The 19,964-nt window shown below is 36.7% G+C and overlaps 1 protein-coding gene across 4 annotated transcripts in view; it reads right to left on the bottom strand.

Moving 5' to 3' along the window:
* The window catches only part of FNBP1L (formin binding protein 1 like), a 57,633-nt gene that overhangs the window by 19,108 nt on the left and 18,561 nt on the right, over positions 1–19,964 (bottom strand). For all 4 annotated transcript variants that reach the window (XM_083867795.1, XM_083867794.1, XM_083867792.1 and 1 more), the window contains exons 2-5: positions 9,623–9,738; positions 3,184–3,237; positions 1,561–1,708; positions 1,105–1,167 (exon numbers count right to left, since the gene is read on the bottom strand). In XM_083867795.1, the coding sequence (XP_083723921.1) occupies positions 1,105–1,167; positions 1,561–1,708; positions 3,184–3,237; positions 9,623–9,738 (381 nt within the window). The remainder of the gene's footprint in view (positions 1–1,104; positions 1,168–1,560; positions 1,709–3,183; positions 3,238–9,622; positions 9,739–19,964) is intronic.

The following is a 19,964-nucleotide window of genomic DNA, read 5'->3' as shown; positions in this document are numbered from 1 at the left end:
GCAACTGGGTCAACTGAATTATTTTGAAGGCAATCTGAAAGATGTATCCATACTACAATCATCATCAGTATTCATGTCAAGTGGCACAGCTGTAGGTAGCACAGACAATAGTATTCAATATACTTGATGTTCCATATATGCAGCTGTTGTCAAGACAACTGCTGTAGGAAAATTGTTGCAGAAGTTCACATCTCTAGAGAGAAACTGCAACTGAGATTCTAAGCTCTTGCTTCACAGTAAAGTCAGCAAGTGAGATTAGTGTGTCCCTTAAAGGCATTTAAATGTATTTAAAAGACTGACTTTGCACTCAGGTAAATACAAGGCACTGTATTGTTTGAGCTGAACTGTGGAAACTATCTTGGTGAAGAGTAATAATATCTAAAAATACCACATCTGCTTCTATTCTGATCCTCTGATGATGAATTAAACTCTTTGACATGACAGTGAAGCAAGACCCTGCTCATCTGGGACCACAACAACAAAATACACGTTCACTTCTCCAGTACTGCTTCACAATAATCTGGATCAAAGATATAATAAATTTTTAAGACAGAAAACCAGAACATCAGAATACATCTTGAACAGACTTGGCTGAATCTCATATTTTCTTATCTTTAAAAGCATTTGTTTCAAGAAAAAGAAGCTTAGTCTGTCCTAGAGACATTCACTCCTTGCATTTCTCCATTAAACAGTAATTCTACCTCCTGAAAGGTAGAATAGTCTATAGTGGTGTTCTTGAATATACCTTGGAACAAGCCCTCAAGTCAAATTCAGTGACTTCAGATTTCATCTTCATATAAATAAATTGTCATTTTTAGTAGCCCAAGGAGAAGCAACTGAAGTCTGTACCCATGGTAAAATCTACTTCCTTTATGCTGGATAAAAGCCAAGGCTTCTCTCAAACAAACACAGAAGCTGTTTACAGGAGATTTTTTTAACCAGGGAACTATAAATACATTGAACTGCATTATGTTTCTAGGTTACTTGGACATTCAGTAATATACATAAATATTAAATCTAAGCAAGACAGATGAAAACAACTCCACTTACAGCCTGTATATCTTATATAAGTTCAACAGGAATAAAATCCAAACACAAACTCACATTATCCATCTGTTTCCAGCACATGTCCAGATACTGCTGAGCCTTTCGCCCTTCCTGAAGATGCTAAAAACACCATAAATAAATTAAATTTTAGTATTATTACCATTAATCAGTCCCTGCTCTAGCTGACAGCCTATGATCTGCAGTATGTTCCACCAGCTACCTGTACTCTTTAGAAGACATCACTTAACATGCAAGAATAGAATCACAGATACTGTGGTACACTGGCAAAAAAGGTTACTAGTAAGCACTGTCTTCCCCAGATAATAATTTTTAGGTTTAATAACTGTACTATAGTATATAACATTATGTATTATAGAAAAACCTTAAATGTGTTTTATAAATGTATTATAAAACCTATGTAATGCCATGTTCATCAAAATGGGTAAACAAAATTAGTTCATTAAGACATGCATCTTGATATCCTATTTTCAAACTCAAAATCACAGAAATTACCATTTTTCTCTCAGTTTTTAGATCATGAGAGTATCTCATCAATTCTCCATACACTCTGTGTCCCATTTCTTCTGCAACTACTTCTCGTTGTCCTGCATAGTCATTCAACTCATTGAGGATGTTAAAAAAAGCAATACACGAAGTAAACCTGGCAGAAAGCACACACACAAACATACACAAGAAGTTAGACAGCTTTTTAAAATACACTTATTTTAGTATAGTCTGTACTCCTGATTAAATTTTAAAAATCACAGACATTTTACAATAAACCTTATCTTAATGCTAATTGAATTAGAATAGAAACACAAGCTGGGAAAGCCTATGTTAAGCCTCGCAGGTACTACATGTTGCAATGTCTCTTCAAACACATTTTACAAGAACATGGGGTTTGTGGATGGAAAAGAAAGAAGAAGAATACTACCTGGCAAGCCCTGTAGTATAGTGGTATCTCCTAAGCTGCCCAGGGAGAGGCCTGAGCTTGGGGACGGATACATACGTCCCTAGGCTCGCAGGCTGAGCTTGCTGCAGAGATGATGTGCTTGGTAGTCTTGAGGGTGGAACATGCCAATCATACCACTCCTATGCATCCCGATGGATTCTACAGAACAAGTTTGCTATCAGCTCTGGAGACAGCTGCCTGTTTGCCTGCCCACCTCTTGGCTGGAAGTAAGGTGCCACTATGGCTGGCACTAAAAAAGGGGGAAGAGGAGGGGCAAAGGGTAGAAAGTGTGTGTGGAAGGGAAGGAAGGGGAAAAAAAACAGGCACCACATTAAAATATACATCTTTCTCTCTCTTTTAACTGTGGAATACTGCCATCTCCATAGGCTTGGCTTTTGGGAATTTCAAATGCCACTCTAGCACTGGAAAGCCTATTCCCTCATGTCCAGGATCTTTACATGGAAGAGCTAGAGGAAATCCTACTGTGAATTCTCAGGCACTTCACACAGCATGTGCTCTGGCTGCAACCTGAAACTTTTTTTATTTCTTAAGACTTACCCCTAAAGAAAAAAAAGCATTGTGCTTTTTCAGATAAATTTTTAAAATGGCTATGGAATGGACAGCAAAACAAGCACATTTCTCATAAATAAAGTTGTTTAGCACAAATTGTTCCTCCACCATTAGACATCCACTTATTTTGTCTCCGGAGTCAAAGCAAGTCAGCATTTTAAGAGCTCCTCTTGCCCATAACATGACAATCTGTGTACACTCAGGTCTGAGTATAGAGATGCATAGCTACGTTTGTATTGCCATAAAAATGCACTGAAAAATCTCTATTACTAAGCAGAAAACCAAAGCCTAAGGGCACACACATGCTTTTCTTTAAAAAATAATACTAGACTGTACATAGCAAGCTAAACTTCTGCTTTCAAAATTTCAGTTACCTAAAGATTAATTTGGAAGGAAACGAGTACAACCTGCCATGTTTACTGCATTAAAATACCAACAGGAGTAAACAAAGGTTTCATGCTTAAGAATTACAGCAGAACTGTAAGAAGCCAAGCACAATTATTTTGTTGTCATCACCAATTAAATATTTCATCTTAAAAATAAATCCATAAAAGGACAGCATATACTGTTAATTCTCACTTTTTACACGTAGAACTTGAAATGGACATTTTTACCTGGGTTCCTCATCTTTTGGTGAGCGTTTAGGACAGTACTTCTTAACCAGATTTCTATTAAAGAAGAACAAAAAAGGATCATATTTTAGAGTCTCTTCTGAGAAGACACACACAGAAAACTGCATGCACAGATTGTTTCTGTTTAATGTTCTATGAACAAATCTATTCCCTCTGTCAGCTTATAAGGGTCCTTTAGATAACACAAGGCTGAAATCTATGGTATTATCCAAGTTTTACACCACTCTGACCTAGAACAATTTGCAAATACTTTAAAACTTCTACTGCAGTGACTAGACATGAAATTAAGAACTTGTTATTTAACATCCTTTCCCTGCATGCAGAAGGCAGCAGCAGACAAGGACAAGGCCAATCCCTGACCACCGTGTAACACAGACAGTGCACACTGTGTGCTGTGCCATGAGCACAGAACTCCATGCCTGAAGTAAGCTTTGAGTATAGATTCAGGGCAAAGATTTTAACCACAGTATTTCCAAATCTTCAATAAGGACATGCCCAGAACAGAAAAAAGAGTTTACAGTTTGTCCCACCATCAGCATTGCAAACACCCAAATTTTAGAAATCAAACATATCTATAGAAGACAATCCACAAGAGCAGCACTTAACACAGTACCACGGTCCAATTTTTGAGAGCATTGATATGAAATAATCTGCTTATCACAGAATGCAGGGAAAAAAGGAATGGAGCAGTTAAGAGGAGATCCTAGGAGAAACAAATCTGGTTTGCATGTTGTATATTTCACCCCAGCGTCTCTCTGTAACTTCAGTTGTTACAGTTACGAACTACCTTACCATTAAAACACAGGTGCTAATTCTGCTTTCATCTAAAACAACCCTGTACAATTTCTCAAATCCATTTATCTGGAAGTCATCTCTATGGTACAATAGCCCACATAGTGAGATTATGTCCAGTCACAAAGTATACACCAGAATATGAGCAGGGAGTTGGTGTGGAAGCAGTAAGCTTGGATCTTTTTCCTGTTTCTACACCCTCTGAGACTACAACCAAAACACCCAGCTATGATAAGAAAGTCAGGTCCTTTTTATATCAAGATGCACAAAGAAACAGAATAAACACTGACTTTTCAAAAAATTATCTACGCATCTTAAAGTAACCTCCTTACTGAAGTTCAAGTAAGAATCTCTTCTTGCTATCGCCAGAACCCACTGCCTGTTGGTAGGGATTAAATGCAGACATTTCAATAGGAAAATGCATAAATACAATAGAAAAAAAAAAATCACTAAGTAACTTTCTTGTGTTCCATTTTTCCTTACATTTCTGCTTTGATCCTCAGTGCTTATTAATGAATAGGAAATTCCTAAAATTCATCTTATTTTTATTCAGAAGGTGAAATGCATAACACACATACAATGCTGTAGCTAAGCAACCATGCACTAGTCTTTTCAAGGGAATATTTTCAGAGTTGTTAAAAATGAGAAACGAAATGACTTACTAAAGCCATACAGTTTAAAATGGCAGGAGACAAGGGTCATAAATGGAGATTATTTACTAGCATGCTGATTTCTGTTCTGGTTTCACTCTTTAATGAAATTGTTTACTATTTCTAGAAAGACAAAAATATGATATAATCACTTCTCCTAAGAACAGCCAGTTTCATTAGTCAATCCCATCTAACTTTGGATCAAAGGAACACACAGGTTTGAGACACTATGATCAGGATTTAACTGCACAAGGTACAGTAATCAAAGGCAATAAATATGAAATGACAAGGAAATGCAGGTTTTAAAGATCAAAGAAAAATCCAGTGTTCATGCAAATAATTATGCATAGATGGCTTTTCCAGTAAGTGAATACCAATACCTAATCAAAACAGATCTTAAATTTAAATCTTTGAAAAAGCACAGGTTGACAAGGAGCCAGTGTGAGCATGGATTTGAAGTGAAGCATTCTTTCAAAGAGGAGCCAGCTGACACTTCTAAGGGGGCATAACATTCTCTGATATTTCATTCTAAATCCATGCCTAATTCTCAGAATTCAGATATGGATCTGGACTAGTTTACAAGAAAATTGTACAAGCAATTGCTGATCATCAGAACAGAAATATATCTACAAGATTAATGTATTTGCTTCCTAAGAAAGTTGCAGCTGATGACACTTGAATCCTCTTTGGAAATAAAATTCTGATGGCTTCTATCACACTGTCTTACAGCCAGGCATTTGGAAGCAGATTTTATACAGGATTAACCACATCCAATTGTGCTTCTCCTGTAATTTTATTAACCTCACTTCCTGGTATAAATTGGTCTCAGGTCAACACCAATGAGACAGGAACCTGATTTTTAAAAGTACTACCTTAGTCACCTAAGCAGAAGTTTCAAAAAGCACTTCAGTCAATAAAAATTACTTACAGCCAGGTACATAGAACATCTATACAAAATCTTACAGATGTGTAAAGAACATAAAGAACAGAAGCATGGTACAATTTCTATTACAGTAGTAGCACAGATCCTGTGGTATCTGCTTATACTAAGCCACTACAGCCTCTAGATCATATTACAAATGAACCTGGTCACAAACTTTTTTGCTTTCACAAGCAGCTAAAATTGCAGTAAGTACTTAAAAGCATTTCCTATTTATATGTAAAGTACTAGTTTCAATACAATTCTGATGCCTTCAGTGACTGCACATCACTATTATGGACTGGGTGAAAACAATAACAATTAACTGGACTTCTAGTTTACAAAGCTGAATATCCTTGGAACCATTAAGAAAACACATGTTTAAGTTTATGGCAACAGGACTATAAAAAAACCTGCCACAATTATATTTGAATAGTAATGAGCAGTGTAAAATCTCAGCTCAAATCAAAGGAAGAGAGTTTTGAGAAACGATTACAGGTGGTGATAATCTGTGTTCCCAGCTTTACATTTGAACTTACACCCATTTTCAAAAATGTTTCCAAGATTATGCGGATAAAAATGTGGAAACAGTCTCAGTTTGACTACCCATATGCATATATTATTATTGCATTTATAAAAATATCACTTAAACACAACAGTATGCAGAAGGAACATGAAAAATAGATTTGATCAGAGTAACTAGATATCTCCAGAGATCATAACGCACAATTTTAATGGGCAACAAACAGCTCAAGAACAATCACAGCTACTTCCTTTAAACCAACAATAGAGAAGCTGACCATATTCAAAAATTTTATTCCATGGCAGTTTCATCTCCAGGTGTAAGTTGCATTAGTGCTTAACATCACAGAAAGTGGAACTCCTCTGTCTGCTCGAGTATCATAATGCTTTAGACAGGACAAAAAGGGAGTGAACATCATTACATTTTGTGTGTAATGATGTGGAACAACAGACCCTCATCTTGCTCCTTTTAAGAAACAATGCTGATCAAACACGGTATCTGAGAATTCAATTTAAAAATTCCGTCAAGAGCCCAGTAGTTTGGCTCATACTAAATCTATTTTTTTTCAAATTACAAAATAAAAACAAAGTTATATCATTAAAATAGAATGTGTTAATGTACAATGTACTCTGCAATATCTTTGTCCTGCTTCATATCCCTGTAACTCAGTAACAGCCTCTAACAACCTTTGTAAACCTTGGGGTAATACAATACCCCAAGTTGAGACGTACACCATATAAAACTGTAGATTTTCCTTTAAGTTAGCTCAAACAAAATCAAATTACACTTCCTTTTTTGGTTTCAGAACATATTATGTTGTAGACAAAGATAAGACAAGCTGTCTAAGGTGTTTTTTTCCCCCACAGACAATTCAGGATTCCCCAATTTTTCTTGTAATTTTTTCAGTATCAAAGAAGAATAGCAAGGAATGACTTGTAACCTAAAACCAGCATTTGGAAAAGTTATCACTTCTGGAATTACTTGGCAAACATTAGCTGCAACACCTGCATACAGTAAGCATATAGTGAGTTTGCTCAAACAGCTCCACATATGCTGCACATGCATCACTTGCCCTCTCCTAGAAGACCTGGAAGGGCTGTTGCACCTGGGAAAGGCTCATCACTAAGTTGTAACAGCATAAAGAAAAATAAAGTTTTCAAAATGCAAAGGTATACACAAAGGGAATGTGAATTTCTGCCAGGAGACGGACTCTGATTTGTGAAAACTGTTATGAAAAGTTCACTCAGGTTTTCATCCTTGGGTTATAAAGTCTATGAGAAAAATATCCATCAATGATCTCAATAGGACGTTCATGGTCCACACTGAAACCAAGACTGAAAAAAACCACCACCATACATCACTAGCTTTATCACCTTTCCCTGGTCTCCCATCCAAGCACTAAGAGGGCCATGGAGGTGTCTACGTGCTGTACTGCTCATACTCTATTAACCAAGAGCAGTATTAACCTCAGTTACAAAGTTCATTATGAAAAGAGTCTCAACACTCTTTTTCTGATTGTTTTCCATTACAAAAGGAAGAAACATTGATATACTAGAAATTTCCAGTAGGGATATTAATATCTATCTCACAGGCCACATGCTGCCAATATTAAAATTCACCAGAATCACACTTGATCCCACAAGATCTTCTCTCTCAGAACTTCCAGGAGCAAGATGCAGGATGGCTAACTCTTCTGAAGGTGACAATTTTGCTTGATCTCAGTTCCCCTGTGCCTTGTAACTATTTTACATAATTAAAACCAGTGAGTGTCCTCAGGGGGAATGATGGCTGAAATCAAGTTGTTATCACAAGACAGCTCACTACTAAACAATCAAGTCTCCTCCAAAGAACACATATGCAGGAGTATCAAAGAGTAGCTTCATGAACTGGTCTACTGGCAGAAAATCAGTCACCCTCTGATGTGTGTGCTGTCCAGACCCTTGTGGGAAGCAGGCAGGAAGTGCATTCATGCACTGTATAACGTGTGTGCAGCAAGACCTGTGCTTCCCAGAACTGTCATACTTACTGCACAGGGACAGTCACTCCAGTCATCTGACAGAAGGGATACTCGACAAAACTCTTTCATTTTTGAAAGACACTTCAAAAAAAACCAATAGTTTTACCCAGAGTAAAATGCTGAACAGAGAAAATTTCCTATTTTTAGTCAAATCCTGAAGTAATATGTTGTCTCATCTTGCTAGCTGTGGAATGAATCCTTAAATACAATTAAGGAAAATGGCATTTGTTAATACTATTTATGGAAAAGATCTTGATAGAGATCTGTGGTAATAAAACATATTTCTATTTTTTAACAGACAACTGAAAACAAATCAAAACAGAGCTGCAGACTGTGCTGTGCATGCTTCCAACTTTCCTTTACTCCCTCAAGTTCTCATATACCAGTTTTGGAAAAGTGGTGCTTCTTTTCTTCCTTCTAAGAAAAAAATTCCTTCAGTAAAACAATGGGTTATTATGTTAGGTGAATACATACAACTGGGTGAAAAGAAACTGATAAAGAAATCAAAAAGGAAATGAGCAGCCCAGATAGAGAACATCCATATCCTCAGCTATGAACCTCATTACTGCATTAATGAGGAAGGATTTCTCAGCTCTCTATCTAGTGACAATCTGGTTTGCAAATGATGAGATGATGGAAGAAACCACAGGAGAGAAGTTGCTATCAGTTTCAGTCTGCCAAGGGTAGGCAGCAGCTTCAGTCAAATCCCCAAAGGAACTCAAGACAGTAAAGATGACGGTGAAGGCAAAGATGGCAGTGAAGTTCACAGGAGTGTCTTACTTAAAAATTTTATTCTTCAAGCACTGAGTGCACTGGTGGTAAAAATCAACCTACTTTATTCTAAAGAAATAACTTACTTTGAAGCAGCCATTTCATGGTTGCTAGTCTCCTTGTATGATCCCTGAAGGGAAATTCCTATTGGACCTAAAAGATGTTTCACTTGGCAGCTACAGAACAGAGTAAGACAAAGGGTGGCTGGGTTACAGTCTCACCCAAAAGGACAAGACCTGCTATGGAAAGGGAGTGCTTTAAGCACAGGAAGGTCTTGCTGTTTTCTCAAGTTCTACTCAATTATTTTAATCAGATTTCTTAACACAATGTAGCGTAGCCCTTGCCAATTAAACATGAGAAATTAATTAGTCGCAGAAGCACGCATACATTCAAGTGTAGATACAGATAATGCACTTAACGGCAAACAACATGCTAACAGTCAGTGCAAAAAATCACTATGGTTTTCCTTGTTCTGAATCTTTAATTTTTAAGCCTTAAATCTTTTTAGTTCAAAGATCTGAAGGGTGGGTGGGAGAGAAGAGTGGGAAAAAAGGCAAAAACAAGTAAGCAAGTGCACACCCAAAGATAATTTTCTGCTTTGGACCGGTCTGTCGTGAAAACAGCTAGTGATCTAATTCACTCTGTAAATGAAAAACAGTCATTAATCACAACATTTCATACTTCCCCACCAAGTGATACAGTGATTTTAAGTAACTTTTAAGATCCTCTTGCAAAGAAAAAAACCTTACCTTAGTTGTTTTGCATAGTTTTGCTCAATTTCTATCCTCTCTTTTACAAATTTGGCGTATTTCTCCAAGAAGTCAATGCCCCACTGTGTATGCTTGTCCAAGTTATCAAACTGATCCTTTAAAAACAAAAGGAAACAAAATTACTCAGAATTAGTTAAAAATCACAGCAGCATCAGATTTGCACATCATTTATAAATAAGCTGTGCTCTGAGGGAATACTTGCTATTTGGGTAGAAGTCATTCAAGTTATAAATCAGTGAAGTGTGCGTATACGTATCAGCCACACAGCAGAACAGTAGGTTTCATGTGCAGGAACAGATCTACCTCTCTTTATAAAAACACCTCTAAATACTTGCGTGTTAAGCTGTAGGCAGTCTTTCTTCACTTTCACAATGCAAATCTGTCTTTCTTTCCTCTCAACCCCCTTTATTTCAAAAGCAAATCTTTTCCACCAAGATAACAGACATAACCAAAGATCACTATTAGATAAATAAGAGACAGCTCACAGAAGAGATGTCTGGCAGATTTGAAAAACAAGAAGTTATAATTTCACTGGACACAAAAAATTACTTTCACTCTTAGGATTACCCACTGAAAGAAAAAGAATATAAATTTTAGCAGCATGACTAAGTTGGGTGTAGTCTGCATATCAAAAATTTATTAAATCAAAACTATATACACAGCTCATGACCAGCTCTAACAGGAGATTCCAAAGAAAGCAAACCTGTCCTTAGTAATTAAGAAAAATACAGCAAAGTAAAGCACAACACAAAAAAGAGAAACAGTCAAAAATAAACTACATTTCAAAAAAAGAGTTAAAGAATTTTTAATACATTAAACCACCTTCGAAACCAAACTTCACTGCACTCAGTGCTGATCAACAGGTGGAGGACACACTAATTAGGACAATTTGAAAAGTCAAAAACCAAGTGGAAATACGGGTGGGAGTTCAGAATTAGGCAGGAGAAAATGAAGGTACAAAATACCACCTCGCAAACATTTTTAGTCTAACACATACTTGCATTTTATGCCACAAGTATCTACCACAGTAAAAAAATCAAGGATTACAGTAACATTTAAAATTAGCAGTTATTTAGAAATCCAAAAAGACAAGTAACTGAAACATCAAAGCTTGTGTCCTGTAGAGGCTGAATCCAAATACACTTCACAGTAAACTTTAAAAAAGCAGAAAAAGAAAAAAAGCTAAGGAATCAATTAAGTTCGAAGGTTAATTAACTTACAAAAAAAAAGCTCTGAAGGCTGTTTATCAGAGGCTAGCTCTGGCAGGCTCAGTAGCTGGCCTGAACCTAATGAATGATGTAGACTTCTAGCATTAGCAATTTAAGTTCAATTTCAACTTGCAGTAGGATGATCTACAGCTGAATCAAAAAATGCTATAAAATCCTGCAAGGCCTAAGACTCAAGGAACACACATTCACTTAAAGAGATACCAGGTGAACACAGCTATATAACCAACGAAAATAAAAATAACCTAACAAGATCAGGGTTGCTCTCAAACGTTGCCTTGCAGACCCCAGTACCCTACAGCACAGACTAACAATCACGGCCATTAGTGCCTTGAACACTTCAGTCCAAAGGCATGCAAGTACTGCCAACCAAAAGCATCCATCCTGTTCTACCACCAGCCTCTGCACCACTCTCACCAAAATCACAACTACTTTCCCTGATGTTTCACCACAGAACCAGAGGGAACAGCCAATAGATGGGAAAGGACTGAAGACCAGATTTCAACATATTTGGGAAGCCATGGGCTGTATCTCGCACTATTCTGATATGTGCATTTTACACCAACTGGACATTTCCACTCAAAATATCTTATGTCAAATAAAATTACATTCTGCTACTGCTTTTAGAGAAGCTGCACATGCATTGCTTGAGTGTGGGAATAGGGGGACAGTTACCAGGCTGTGGCATCAAACCACACTTGCAAATATGCATAAATATATATCAATCTCAAGAAGCCTTTCTTTTTTATACTCCACTCATTTGTGTAATTACTCTTACAAAATTAACCTAGCATCCAAAAGTAGTTTGTAAAAGATGCTTTTGGCATGAAGTCAATACCTAATACCATTAAAAGGAACTGACTTCCTTCAGCACACAGCAGAACAAAGCCTTTGCTGTCCTACTTAGGCTCTTTAGACCACAAAGCTCTCATTTGTTGCTAAGGTTTCATTAGCATTAGGGAACACCACATTACTCATGTTTCCAAACATGCAACCAGAGACAGTGGCTTTCCAAATATTTTGTTGAAACAAAAAAAAGGACTCCACTGCTCAGACTTCCTTCAAGATCTGCTATTAATATGAAAATTACATTTGACAAGCTATCACACTTTACTATAAGGATTTCATCACTTATCACATAACAAAACCTCTTTTTCCCCCCTTAATTCCTGTTCTTAATCTGATTCTAGAAACAGTATGTTCTGTGCAAAGACAGCTTTGCTGGATTATCCCACAAGCTTCACAAGTTTTCAAATTCTCTGTGAACACTAAACCAGTGAATGAAAGTCTGCAGTCACAAGAATCACCTTACACTGTTCCGTAAAGCCACTGAGATAAATGAGCAAAAGATAAAGGCAACATCAACGAATAGGCAAAAAGGACTGGACTTTTCAGAAAGGCTTCCAGAGGGAGTCACAAATTTACTCATTCACTTTCAATCTCTCTCCAGAAACTCACGTTTGAGCTCTGGGCCTCAATTAAGCAAAAACCTTCCTTTTTGTACCAGAACACAAACAACAAATCTTCCAGACTACTATAAAGGAAATCAAATTAATGCACTGAGATAGGAGTGATGTCTTCAATGGAAAAAAAAACTGGTTAAAAATCAGGCAATGCTGTACAGACAAGAAAACAGATCAAATAGATCCAATGAAATTTAGGTCTGTAATTTCAAAATAAATATATCAATGTATTAATTTGGCTAGGTCCTTTATAAGAAATATGAAAACTGCACTAACTAGCAATCAGTGGGTTATTAAAAAAAAAAACAAAACAACACATCCTACAATATCTGGCTATCTGCACCTTGATAATGAAGTATGTTCTCAACAGTGTTTCCAAGCAAATATATATTGCTATTTGTGTAGTAACTGCCCACACCCCTTGGCAGCTGAGCAGACAATTTTTGTAAAAAACTTGATTAAAACTGCAGCTGACTATTATTAAAGTGATTAAGGCCACCTAATAGATGGTGGCCGTAGTAGAAACTGCCCACTCAAAAATGGAATGTAGTCCAAAGCATCTCCCATTACAAACAAACAAATCTGACACTTGACAAGAAGTTTGCAGTAGGTCAAAACAGACTATTCCAAAACAAATGTCACCCACCTAAATTCTACTTCCAGATTATTTACTGGAAACACAGATCAGTGTTATAAACACTCTGGGTTTGTAGTTCTAAACTTATCAATGTGTTTGTAGATATCAAGAAGCTTTACAAACACAGCAGCTGAAGCATCAAAGCCAAGAGTGAACCTGACTCAAACCCGCGCCCAAGACAAAACAGACTCTCCTGGTTAAACTCAAGATTTGCTCTCCTCCTCTTACTGACACTTGTTTTTTCTCCAAACAAGCCTCGAGAACCAATAAAAAGAAAAACACGGGAGTACTCTTCAGAGAGCACATGCTACAGCATAAATACTGGACGTTTAGTCTTCCCAAAGCTACCAGTCCAGACACTGGACTAGTGTGGGAGTTTCAAATAAAAGGCAGTAAACAAGATTGAGATTTTTTTAAGGGTTAATGTTCCCAGCTTTCATCAACTTCAGAAAACAATTCTACTTGCATTTAAAGCCAGGATTGTGGTATCGTTCTGTAAAAAAATCCTTCTGTTTCACTAATTTATTCCTTTACAATATGCAAACTAGCTAACTGCATTAACATTGAATTGCTTTCAAATTAGTCTCCCATTTCACTGACCTCCAGACAATACAGCTGAAAGTTTTAAGAATCACATTAAACATTGAAATACATTGACTTACAAGTTTCAGAAACCTATCGCAATTAATTACACCTGAAATATCTACTTAATAAAACATTTTATTTGAAATGAGGATAATTTGCATTAATTATTCTACCATCATTTCATTCTCTATTGACTCAACTGTACATCATTACTTCCACACTTTTATCTGATCACAATTTTAGTCTGCAGTTATCCAAGTGATCTTATTTGCACTTTTGAAGCACTGGCTCAAGATGAGGATTTTTCCCAGTTCTTTGTTCTCCAGGCTGCACAGCCAGTCTAAACTTCCAAGTCAGTGACTGGGAGATTAAAAACTCAACCCTGTCTTTTGCTCGCTAAATTCTTAACCCTTATGCAGGCTGGTATAATGAACTATGTACTATGCCAGTGTTCAGAGCATGGAAAAGCAGAATCAGGTCTTGGTTGGAGGAAAAAAAAAAAAAAAATCAAGACATTTTGCATCAAAAAAGCCCCAGTGCATTTGTGGATATAAATGCTGTATTTTATTATCACCTTATGAAAAGCCATGACTTAACCACACAAATACACAAAAAGCCAAGTGAGAAAATGTGGGTGATTAGATACTTAATACCAATCTTGGCACTTCTTGTTTACTCAATTAATGCCCATGAGGATTTATCACATGAACCTGAGTTATGGATAAATTTAAATGATAGGTTAAATTCTGCATAATGTCTTTTCTTTCCTGCATGAGCAGCATTGCAGAAGAAAAAAAGACTGCTTCATAACACCTAACTCTATTCAAGAAGTTAAATATTTAAAGTTTAAAACATTATAAAGTGCTATTTAACATATTAAGATTTCATAAAACTCTTATGAAATAAAAAGCTGAAGCTGAATTATGAAACATGCAGCTTGGGTTTTATTTTTTTTATATTTAGATAATGATCAAGGCCTTCAAATGATTCACTGTTTTACTTGGAGGTATCTCCAAGTAAATTTCTTTATTTCAAAAAAGGAAACAAACCCAAAAAAATCGTGCAGTGTTTGTACAAAAAACTACCTGATGCACTACATCAAAAGTTATGGGAACCATAACCATCCATTAATATATTAATGAGAAGTTTGCAGTATAATATACTGTACCTTTCTCTATTTGTCTTCAGGACAAGTTAATGATAAAATTGTATTTTAATTAGAGCATGTTACACTAATCTACTTCTGACAATACATTTCAGTTTGTCTTTGTGGATACCTCTTCACTGTCTGGTTTCTACTTTTGTCTCTATCTTTATGCATTCCTGCTTCCTTTTCTATCTTAGGATAATAGCTCCTTTATTTTACTGTCTGAACTGATTATCATTTCTCTGTATTCCTGCCTGTTTGTTTTCATAATTATCAATTTGGTTGGGTCTTTCTTTTTTCCTTGCAATTGCAATGTGCTTCTTCCTAACAGGCAGACAAAAGCTGCTTCCAGCTAAACAGTACTTTATCTTTTCAAAACACCCTGTTAGCTTCACATCTAAAAACTAACAAAGAGCTGTTTCTATATCACGAACAAAAAAGAAAGTGTTTTGCCTTTCTGCTTTCTACGAGTTCTGGACTGTAGCTCCAGACTAATCTGCAAATTATACCTCATTCCTCTCTGAAAATAATCTGGGTATTACAGTCAAGAGAGAGGAAAAAATGTGCTGTGAGCAAACTTAAAGGCTAGGTATTTTATAGACTAAAAGACTAATACCAATTAGAAGGTTCAGGGCAGCAACATCAAAAGCCACAGTGACACTGGAAATAAAGCAGAGGCACTTAGATTAAGATGAGAAAAAGTAACATGTTCATATACATAAATTAAACAGTACTTCACATTTTAATTTCATATTAAAAGTTCACTATGGATTATTCAGGCATACTATGAAGAAAATCTACTAGTCTTCTTGAGAAATGAAAAGAAGAATAATTCCCAAAAAGAATTTCTGAAAACAGTTGGTAGGTTGACCTTGAGGACACGGAGCTACTTTGTTTGCCAAAATTAAGACACTGGTATTAACAGCACACTATATTGTAGCTTGAAAATATTTAAGTAAGAAACTCTGCTAGAAGTGCACAGTGTTTAATATGCAAAAGGAAAACAACAGGAATTAAAAAAAAAATCACCTTCAGCTGGACAAAAGACTACTTTGCTCTGAGGAAGAATTAATAAATTCATAGTATCAACACAGTATGAAAAATCTATTTGCCTGTTAAGCTTTAGCATATATTTTTAAAAAGTATCACTGTCAACTTTAATTTTAAAACATCAATTTCTATGATTAGAGAAACATTTGCATGATAAAGTGAGCAAGAAGTTCAAAAAAATACTGAACCACTGGAGATCCAGCCACGCTGTAAGATAATGTACACAGCAAGCCAGCTTTCTAAAGCAAAGCTAAAAATGGAGAGATGCAATTGAGGAAGAGAAACACTAAGACTGTTTTTCTCCATAAAGATGCCCCAGACCAGCAGCAAAGGAACTGCTTTGGAAACTAGATCAAAGCCAGGTCTGGCAGGAGGGGTGTCTTAAACGTTTGGGCCTGAACAACTTCACAGGTGTGACACATTGAGTCTCCAGGAAAGAGCAGGAATCTGCCACAGACAGAATATGTGTGGAAACATTTGTGACTGCTTTTGAAATGAGCAGCCATAATTACAAAAGAATCAAGTTCTGTTTCTAGAGATTAGCAGATCAGCTGAAAAACATTAGAGACTACAGCTGTGCACTCCAGTTCACCCGTGCCACTGAGTGGATCAGCTGGACTAATCACTAGACTTTACCAGCAATAGTTTCCCACCAGCAGAGCAAACTGATTGAAAAGGTTCACAACCACAACTGGGACACTGAACACCAATGTTAAGACAAGAGAGGAAAGGAACACACTGCCACAGAAGGTATCTCAACAACCACTCCTACTTGCCCTGTTAATTTATAATCTCCAGAATTCTTCGGTTAACAGATGATCACATTTATAAGAACAGTATATTTACCTCACTGCATCAGGATGCAAACTTAAGTAAGGAAAACCTCACTTTCGGTACCTACAGGTCTCTCTCCTTCTCTCAGGTGACCCTGCTATGTAGTCCCACAGCAGGCTCACAGCCTGCCATGCACTCTAGGGAGGGCTATTCCCTAAAGTCACCATTACTTCCTCCTCAGGAAGTTCTACCAACACAGTGTGCAGTAGCCAGCACACAGTTCCAGGTCTCCTTCCTCTCTGCTGCCCATCACAGCCACTTCACATTGCGCTTGTCAATGAACACCTTCTCCACTGTGGTGTGCACCAGCTTTAACACCTTTACCTACAAGCCAGGAAAGAGGTGAGTATTGTGTCCCTAGCAGTCAGAATGGACTCCCTTACGACCACCACTTGAGAAAAATACTAACACACACATAGACACACTCATATGGAGTAAGTATCACTAGAATACAAGCATATGTAAAACTTAGATCAGGAAACCCTACTTTGTAAACTGGATCAGAACCCACTCACTTAGCTTTCAACTAATTTCATTCAACTTTTAATTGGGAAGAATTTTTTTATAGAAACTTAGCCAGGCTTTTTTTTCCACATGTTCTTAATAGAGATTGCTAGAATACTTGAGTCTTATCTGCATTTGAACCAAAGCTTAATTCTGAAACATGTTCTATTTTAAGCTTAATTCCCACAATAACTTAAACCAGACCATTTTCAAACATCTATATCCAAGACAATAGCAGATCACAAACCACGTATTTTTGAGCATTATTTCATCAAAATAGTTGCCATCTTAAGACAGGGGCAGTATTACACTTGCCTTGTATATACAAAGGATATAATTATGTCCATTCCCCTAAACACCAAGAAATCTTATTTTCACCATAGCCAAGCCAGAAAACAGGCACTTCCTGAGTCTTCTGGGAATGGCTGAAGGTTGCTAATAAACAGGGCGAAGCATAAGTACATTTTAGTCCTAGTTATGTCACTTGAAACAGGAGACAGGAAGACTATATTTAACCCTAAATGAAGTAAGTGCGATATCATGCATCACAGTAAAAAAATGCTACTACTGTTTGTACAATGCATAGAGATGCTGTTGCTCATTTTAAGAAATATCTGGAGGAAATCCTATCTTTCCAGTAACACTAGAATAACCGATTATAAAGCAGAGAGGTGATATATCAACAAAGCAGCAAAATACTGAATTTTCTGTATGACCAACAGCCACGTGAGGCCCCACGTGGAGCAGAAGTTCTCTGCAAAACCAGCACATTTACTGCATGATTAATGGTAGCCTACAGAAAATCTGCAAGAACAAATTATCTGGCTTGGAAAGCACTGATGCAAGACTTTTATTTTTGAAGAAATTTGTAAACAATCATTTAGTTCTTCAGTTACAAAATATTACTACATGACTTGACATGTAATGTACATGGTGGTGAATGTTTTAGTGTATGACTAAAGAAGCCTTGCTGAAACTACTGAAACCTTTCAAAACTTTTAAATGCCTCTCCAACAACTACAGATATTCCACAGTATTATTAAAAATGCATGCACAGGAGACTGACTGAGCAAGCAACTCTAATACTCCCCAGTTCTTGCACATGTGACTTAATCTATTTTTGCATTCGGGAGGATCTGTCTTTTCAAAACTTGTAGACACAAGAAAGAGATGTTACCTACTGACTTCTTCAGTGAAGGGTTAAATTCCTGCTCTGGCCAGTCTGGCATAACATCTAACAAGCAGAGTATGCACTGAGTTTTTCCCCTCTCCGTACACTAAGGGAGTGAACAGCGTGCTCAAGACAGCATTTGTCTCAATTTTACAAAGCAAGGCAATAGGGAAAAAGGTTTGCACATGGAATATTATAGAACATCTGCACTACATCACAAATTCAGAAAACAAGATCCACCAGCTTTGCATGTGCACACACAACTCTGAAATTGTATTACAACATGTCCAGCTGCAATACCATGAGACCCAGCTTACACCACACTATTTACTGAGTTTTACTGAACTGAAATATGACATTTAAAATAACTTAGCTTGCATATGACTTAGAGGCTATTCTATAGACTTTGCTACAGTTTAGAACTATAACAGGGTCACAGCTCTGAACTCATCAAAAAGCCAAGATGCCTGATACAAATTTAAAACAAGGAAGTACTTTCTGCCAGATGGGGGAGGTGAAAAAGAAGGGAGAGTGGCAACTTCCCTCTCATCCAAATATCACTTCCTTGTATTTATCTGCTCAGCTATTAAGTAGACTGTAGGATACCATTTTCAACTGACTTAAGAATTATAAACTGTTTAACAAGTATGACGGAGAAATCCCAGGCAGACAAGGCAATTTAGTGTGTTTCACACTTAAAAGATGCAGCTTTAGGCTTTGTCTCAATAGAATAGTCAGAAAGAAAAGAATCTATCTGGTATGGGTTGAATCATATTGTTTATGATTCTGAGAATTAGGATAAATATAACATAAAAACATCTATACAGAATCCAGGCTTTGAGTATCATCAGTAGAACTTCATAGCAAGTATATGCGTGGTATATTCCTTATAACTTTCCTCATATGAATTTAATTAAGGTGCACATTATTTAGAATCTTAAACTCCCATCACCAGTTCTATAAAAACACACATTTTGTGGCACTATTTCTACACAGCAACTGGAGTGAACAATGAACTCATAAAACTTACGGCACAAGAACATAACAAACACATCCTGCTCTTTAGTTAATGTCTCACAATAGGTGTAATTACAATACCCAGTAAACCTACAAGAACCTGGTACAAGAATAAAATATAGTGATTCTTCTTGTAACATTAATCTTTCAGCTCTCAGCACAGAGACCCAGACAAAACCTCCTCATTCAGCATAGTTCTGATAAATTGTTTCAACTACTCTCTCCTCCTATATGAAGGAAGCTATAGTGAATGCAGCTGGAATACGAGAAGGTATTTCCTAGTGTTATTATCAGCTCCTATCAGACAGATTTAAGACAAAGGCATAAACCTTACATTTGTTGCTATTGATATTCAAAAGACACAACTATACCTACATAGCTTGTAAATAAATATTTGCTCTTCTAAACCACTCAGAGTAAGATACCTATACATAGGTGTTTTGATCAGCCCTTTAATTTTATTGAATTAAATCTTTAGCCTCTTATGGTGTAGAAAAGGCTGCAAATCCTAACAGAGTTAATCACCATGGACTGTTCTGAGCACACTCCCCACTGAAAGGGAGCAGGCACTGTTCAGTACTGCAGAAAACCAGAGTTCACGGGACCAGTTACATAAATAGTTACAGAACTGGAAGGCTGTTAACTGATTTGCCATATGCTGTTTGTTTTGTGAACCCAATGAACAAG

The sequence above is a fragment of the Zosterops lateralis genome, assembly GCF_965231275.1.
Source record: "Zosterops lateralis genome assembly, chromosome: 9".
NCBI classification, from domain to species: Eukaryota; Metazoa; Chordata; class Aves; order Passeriformes; family Zosteropidae; genus Zosterops; species Zosterops lateralis.
This window is presented reverse-complemented; position numbering and strand designations above follow the sequence as displayed.